Source organism: Caretta caretta, chromosome 8, assembly GCF_965140235.1.
Source record: "Caretta caretta isolate rCarCar2 chromosome 8, rCarCar1.hap1, whole genome shotgun sequence".
In the NCBI taxonomy this organism is placed as follows: domain Eukaryota; kingdom Metazoa; phylum Chordata; order Testudines; family Cheloniidae; genus Caretta; species Caretta caretta.
Window position 1 is genome coordinate 32945281 of NC_134213.1, and position 7366 is coordinate 32952646.

At 51.0% G+C, this 7366-nt stretch overlaps 1 protein-coding gene across 1 annotated transcript; it reads left to right on the forward strand.

The window, feature by feature from the left end:
• Positions 1-693: 693 nt before the first annotated feature.
• Positions 694-7048, forward strand: TLX3 (T cell leukemia homeobox 3). Its single transcript, XM_048860776.2, has 3 exons — positions 694-1245; positions 2474-2717; positions 5585-7048. The coding sequence occupies exons 1-3, from the start codon at positions 831-833 to the stop codon at positions 5793-5795; spliced, it is 870 nt and encodes a 289-aa protein (XP_048716733.1). The 5' UTR covers positions 694-830; the 3' UTR covers positions 5796-7048.
• Positions 7049-7366: the final 318 nt, after the last annotated feature.

Consider the following 7366-nt stretch of genomic DNA (forward strand, 5'->3'; position numbering starts at 1 on the left):
AGATTTCAGGAGTGTCCCCTGAAGTGGTGCTTAAGACACTGAGCATTAAAAAGCACCAAAGAGGAAAATGTGGGAGGAAAGGGGACCAAACTCTGGGCTTCAAACCCCAGGAGCCCATTATTTTCCCCCTTTGCCTTTTTTTTTTTTTTAAATAGCTCATGTCCTACTAGCACCATAAGGAGAGCCGATGAGCAGGTAAACACCCAGCAAAACTCTTCTCTGCGCCTCAGTAAGGTGTTTACACACTGCATAATATTTATAAACAGAAACAATAGGAAAGAGTTGCATTACATTCTAAATTAATCCATCCAGGGGGAGAGGCAGTTTTGTCATTCGCATCCTGGAATTCTGTACAACTAGCATGTTAGGTAATAAACAAGGGGAGAGGGGAATGCCTCGTAATTGCAAAGCTTTGTTAAATTTCAAATCGCTAATTTCTAAGGACAACAATCGCAGATGCTATTGTAATATCCGCCGCACATTATCTTAGCTAATAAATTTGACCTATTGTTCGTTTGTTAAAATGATGTCACCTTGGAACAGTCCCTAAGCTCCTATTTCAATGAATTAGGCCTTTATTGAAATTCGGGAGCCAATGGGAGGAGAGAGGCTTGTTTATTGCGTCCAATGGCAGCTGCAGGACAGAAATTAGAAGCAGAAACTCAAGGTTTGGTTCAAAAAAGATGACACAGAGCCTGTCGGGCTGGACCACTCTTGGCAAAGTTTCAGTCTGACATACACCAGGACCTACATGGATCTACTGTAAAGGAAAGCGAGCGTTTTATAGGGGAATTCATACAGTTTTGAGCCAATATTTCTATTCACCAAGGATGGATCAGCCAACGAACACACAGACCCAGCATCAACACGAACCCATCAGCTTTGGAATTGATCAGATTTTAAATAGTTCTGATCAGGAAAACTCTTCCCAGCCTGCCCCCCGAGGATCAGACAACACAAATTACCTGGGAAGCCCTGTGAGCAGAACAAGTGCCCCTTATCCTTCCCTTCCAGCTTCCTTCCCTGGCATCGGGGCGCCTTTTGAAGACTCTGGATCTTACAGTGTGAATCTGAGCTTGGCTCCAGCTGGAGTGATCAGGGTGCCAGCTCACAGACCCATCCCTGGGGCTGTGCCACCTCCAATTTCTAGTGCCATCCCAGCTATGCCAGCTGTACCCAGCCTTGGCAGCCTCAACTTCCCTTGGATGGAGAGCAGCAGGAGATTCGTAAAGGACAGATTCACAGGTAAGGGCTGATTTTTAACATGACCCTGAGAGTCCTGTTTTACCAAGAAGTTTTCTGCTACAGTCAAACTGCACTAAAACAGCATAAAAACGTGTCAGGGTTTTCCCTTTCCAGGCTTTTAGAGCCCCCACATCTGTTACTGCACCTGGCGCAGGACAGGAAAGCTTTTTAAAATAGGGGGTTACTTCTTTCGGGCGAGGGGAGGAAGCATTACCTTGAACCGACTAATTAAGAGAAATACATTTTGGTTCCAGTTTTTGTGCCCACTGTAACGATTGCATTACCCCTGCACTAACTGACGAACAACCGTGTATGGATTGTGTGCCCAGCAGACGTAGCAAGGACAGACAAAACACACGGGAACTGTGCTTTAGTTATTCCCGTATCGCTGCTGGCAGAACAGAAATTGCAGCCGATTCTGGATCGCCCTGAAATTTCCATTCAGAAAATCCAATTGCCCAGATATCGTTTCTAATCACAATCAAAGAGGGGTGGAAATGGAGTGGAGGCACTCCAGTAATCCCCGTCCATAATCCGATTAGGGAGTGTGTCCTGAAGAATCTAAACCTTGAATGATAATAACGGCGATTAGCATTTAAACGGGTGTAAATAAAGAGGATTCGATTTTAAAGAGAGAGAGAAGTGGGGAAACTGAGCGCCAGATACAGAATATAATCTGCAGAAAGTGCTCTGAACATTGCGCATCTTCTTGCAGGTTTGGCAACTGTATCTGTGGAGGATGAAGTGATGGGGGGACGGACGGACGAGGGGAGAGAAATAAATAAAGTGTAGTACTTACAGCAAAGCATTGGCAAGGATGTCCCCTCCCCCCTGGAGAAATTCTGGTTTTGTTTTTGGGAAAGAGGAGAGAGAAAAGACTAAAACCCGACATTAAAATGAAGAGGGATGTGCTCCATACCCCTGGGGATGGGAAGCCCATGCAAACCCCCGCCCCCGTTAATACAATAAGAACCCAAATCCTGGTTCCTCCCGGGTCCTGGGAGCTCTGCTCTCCCTGCTCAGGGCCGTGCCCTGTGCGCTGCTCCTGGGCTGCCGATCCCAACCAGGCCCTGAAGCCTCAGCAGGACTCTCGCTCTATGGCGATTGCTGGGAGGGAGCCGCCGGCCCTGCGCCCAGGTGCTGCGCCAGCTGCAGGCCTGGGGCCAGAGGGCTGGTCCGGCTGGGGGTGCTGGGCTCTCACCTGCGGTTCTGTTTGTCCCCCGGGCAGCGGCGGCCGCGCTCACCCCCTTCACCGTCACCCGGCGGATCGGGCACCCCTACCAGAACCGCACCCCGCCCAAGCGCAAGAAGCCGCGCACCTCCTTCTCCCGGGTGCAGATCTGCGAGCTGGAGAAGCGCTTCCACCGGCAGAAGTACCTGGCCTCGGCCGAGAGGGCGGCGCTCGCCAAGTCCCTCAAGATGACGGACGCGCAGGTCAAGACCTGGTTCCAGAACAGGCGGACCAAGTGGCGGTGAGTCCGGGCCTAGCTGGGCAGCTCCCTCCCGGGACCCCTGCCCTCCAGGGCCCCCTTCCTCTGGGCTTCTGTTCCTGTCTCCCCTCATGCAACTCCTGCGCCCTCTTCTTATTGCCCCTGACTTACCTTTCCTGCGGTCCCCTCCCGACCTGCCCGCTCCCAATTAACCCCTCTCCCCTCCCCACGTCCCCCCTCCGCCCGCTCCCATCTCCCCAGTCCCTGGCTGCCTCTTTCCCCCTCGGTCCCTTTCCTGCCCGCCTCATTTACATGGAGGGCAGCAGTGTTTCTATCTCCGACTCCTGGCCTCAGGCTCAGCTGCGGCCGCTCCCCACCGAGCCCCGGTTCTGCTCGGTGTAACTCTGTCCGTTTGCTCCTTGCAAAGCGAAAGCTCCACCTTTCCCGCAGTAGCTGCCAGGGTCCGGGCGGGCCTTCCTCCGGGGAATCGGGCAGATCCTTAACAGCTAACAGAGGGGTAGAAATGGACCCCCGGCGAGGTGTGTCTCCACTTTTGTGCCATGCCGCGTGGCAAAGGAAGACCTCAAAGTTGGTCGATCTGCAGGCAGGGAGGAGCGCTGTCACCGCTACACCTGCTAAAAGGGCGAACCTTTAGTATTAGACGCAGGGAAAGGCATTGCATAAAGAAAGGATATTTTGCTCTTCAACTTCGCCCCAAAACGAGTTAATACCGAAGAAACCAGCTGTCTGGATTGTAGAAATTGCCGGGCCTCCCTGGCGCGGCGGATTTGGAGTCAGGTTGTTTTAAAATATGTGACATTTCGCTAAACCAAAGCAGGACATATTATTAGCCCGCCCCTAAACGAATTAAACAGCGTTGTTCTTCGTCCCGTTCTTAAGACTATATGAACGTAAACATCTAGAAAGTGGCTCCATACCCTGATTTTCCGTTTCTTTATATTAAAAATTGACGAATGTAATTCGTAGCAGTAAAATTATCTGTAAAAATGTCACTTGCTTTGTCTTGATTACAGAAGGGCCAAGAAAAACGAGCTAAAATCTGTTTTGGTCCCCTTTTCCCCCTCTCTCCAGGATGAAGTATAGGCGAACAACCCTTTTAATTGAGATTTTAAACCAGCAACATTTCACTGGAAATCTGCACGGCAGGAAAGTGGTTGTTTTAAATGATTTCCTCAGAAAACATCACTGCACTTTTTATCCATTCGCGGCTGGTCTGAAAAATAGAAAATAGAACATTCAAGGCGAGGGAGCATTGTGCATCCTATGTTTGCTAATTGGCTTGCCTCCTTTCTTTTCAACATGTAGAAAATATGGGATTTGGTGTGATTATCGGCCGTCTAAAATAACTTTCGGAAATACCCTGTGTCTGTAATTCGATTCCTCCGATAATCTTCCTCCAATAATCTTCGTGCGCAATTCTACTGAAATATTATTTCAAAGACTATGTGTTAGTTTTCTGGTGTAAAGGACGGGGCTGTGTTCGGGATATTTTTAGCTGTTTAAAATGGAAATAAATTCCCGAAGTACAGCCCTTTCTCTTGCATGTTAGTATGAAACATCCTGAATTAGAGCAATTGACTTTCACAGTACGATCACCGGTATTAGCAGCTAATAGTGTTAGCCACTATATATAATATTGCTTACAAAATTATTGGTTTCTTATAACTGGATTTCCGATATTTTTAAGGGATTGCGGTCGGATTTAAGGAAATTTCAAGCCTTGCAGCAATTATTGTAATTACCGAAAAGTATCGATAATAATGCCATAAACCCAGCGAGACATTCAGACATATGTATTAGTGGCACGAAAAAGCCGTAATGAGCCAATTACCTTTGAAATGTCATCTCAACGCTTTGCACACAAACCCAATAGACTGATAAATACGCTGGGCAGGCACTGGGATGTCAGAATGGAGGGCTCTCGTGCTATTTAGCAGCAGCATTAACTGAGGGTTTTTCCCGGGCACAGAGGCTGCAGGGCCCTTTGTCATGTCTCTGGGAGCACAGACACAGCGCCAGTTCTTTTGTCCGGGCTAACGCCATGTAAATCGGAGGTTCCCCTTCTGCAGCTGCAGGGCAGATGTTAGAACAACTTGTTGGAGACGCAGGCGTTAAGCAAGAAGAATACGTCTCTGTATCTACATATGGGGTGTGTGGGGGAGACCTGGGGTGTGTATAACCTGAACAGACACAGGTGTGCGGTCTCGTTACACACGCCTCCAAAGTGCGCGCGGCCGGCACGGAGCCGATTCCCGGGCAGGGTGCGGATTGCGCTGCAGTTGTGTTGGGGGCAGGATCGAGAGGGGCCTAGGCTGCTGGGGCCAGCGGTAGGTCCCATCCTGGGCAGGGCCCTGAGGCAGACGCTGCAGTGCGCCCCAAACATCTCGCCGCAGCACAAGGGAGGCCGCCCCCCCCCCGTGGTTTGGGGCCGGCGGGTGCTGCAGGGCTGGCCTATGGGGGGAGTGGGGCTCAGCACCCCAGGCTGAGATGCCGGGGGGGCGATCCGTCCAGGCCTGGGCGCTGCCAAGAACCGGGCACCCTGTTTGGGGCGCTGCGTAAATAACCGGCCCTCTGTTTGCACAATGCCGAGTGAGTGCGTTTTGGTTTGATCCCGGCCTGACTCTCAGAAACCCGCCTCCCAGCCCCAAGATCTGGGGAAAGGGGATCAGAAAAGGGGGGCGGCGGACAACAAACACCCTTCCCGGGAAAAGAAATATCCCCTCCCAGTCCCCAGTCATTCAGACAGGGCTCCCAGGCCAGGCCCCAGGCCTCCTGTCCCCGCAGTACCGGAGGCAGAGCCGGGCTGGTGAGGAACAAAGACGCGTGGCAGCCAGGAAGGGGGGTGCCAGCTGCGGGCTGCTGAACTGATCTGTGTTGTGTGTGTTTAGGAGACAGACCGCCGAGGAAAGGGAAGCGGAGCGGCAACAGGCGAGCAGGCTGATGCTCCAACTCCAGCACGACGCTTTCCAGAAATCCTTGAACGATTCAATCCAGCCCGACCCCCTCTGTCTACACAACTCCTCGCTCTTTGCGCTGCAGAACCTCCAACCCTGGGAAGAGGAGAACGCCAAGATCCCACCTGTTACCTCGCTCGTGTAAAGACTTGGGGTCGGGGCGGGTGGACAGACAGCGCCTCCCCCACCTCTCCCTGCATGACCTAAGCCGGGCACGAAGCAGAGTTTGGCAGACAGTTTGCTCCAGCGAAATGACTGGTCTCTACAAAGGGTGGGCCGAGGCCAGCTTCGGGCGGCAGGACCCCCAAACGGAACTGGTCCCCGTCCGCAGCCTCTCGCCTGCCGCAAGTGGTCTGCGAGATGGTGGCTTTCGAGCTAGATCGCTCTGCGGGATGTTTTTGTGAACGCGCTTCTCCTTTAAGACGGGGTCCTGGGCTTGTCAGACGGAAACTTGGACAAAGGGCTTCCGGAGAGATCGCTGGTGCCCCCAAAATCAGTGAACTTGCGGAAGGGATTGAACCTGAGTTTACAAACCCATGGAGAGTGTTTGCATCTGGAACGGGTGCATGAACTTTGCAAAGAGGGTTTGCTGGGTAGCCCTTGGAGGAAGACGGGATCTCATCTCTGATGGCCAGAGTGGGTGTCATTTCCCAGAAATGGGCTGGGGAAAATAATCTGGAAGCGAAAGCAACTGCCAGACCTATAACTAACCTCACTCCATTACTTCCCGGAGGGTGTGTAATGCTCGCAGGTTAGTCTATAGCCCAGGACAAAATAATCACCAGAGTATTATCATCCTGGAGAACTGGACACTTTATCAGCTCAACTTGTAAATTCATATCGCTATCCCGTTAGGAAAGGGAAATGTCACTTTTTTTCTTTGGTAAGAAGTGTTAAATAATTTAATTTATTTCTGCAGTGAGATTTTGGGCACTATTAATATGGATATATAATAACTGGATTATTTATTCCAAAATCGGAACATAAGTATTTATGTTGGCTCTGGAACAAAAGGCTATTTCCCCCCTATTTTTAGGAGATTCTAAAACTATATATCACTTTGCAGAGGGAACTAACTGGAACTTGTGCCTCGTTACCTTAGGAAACCCTATTAAACTGAAAAGCAGTAGCTTCCATCTGTCCCAGGTGGAGTCAATGTCACCTGTAATGTATTCACCCTAGTAATAAGGGCTCCTTGCCGGCAACGCACTCCTTCCTGTGTCCTCACCTCCTTCCAAGCTTAGCGCACAGAAAGCAGCATCTGCACCCGGCCTCCTTTGCCATCGACTCGAGAGAAAGCGCCTTATGTTTCATAACGAAGAAGATCTGGGGTTGACACCGACCGTGTCTAATACTTTGTACTTGCTGAGATCTGTAAATAAACGTTTTCTTTAAAAACGCCTCCCGTTGTGTGTGTGTGCTTCAAATTCCGGGTGGGAAGGGGAAGGCAGCCAGAGCCGTGGGTCTGCTCCGGGGGCGGAGAGAGGACTCGAAAACCACAACGCCACGTTCCTACCTCGGGGAGGGCAGAAGGGTCAACTCGAGAAGGACCGCCTGAAACCAGCTGCTCCTACCTGGTGAGGAAGGGGAAACCCTGGGGGAGGTGGACACGCACCGCAAGGGCTTGTGCTGGAGTTGATCTCTGGGCAGGATCTTTAGAGATCAAGCTGCTATCAATTATTTAAGTCAGTGGCCCTTGTAATAATAGACACTGCA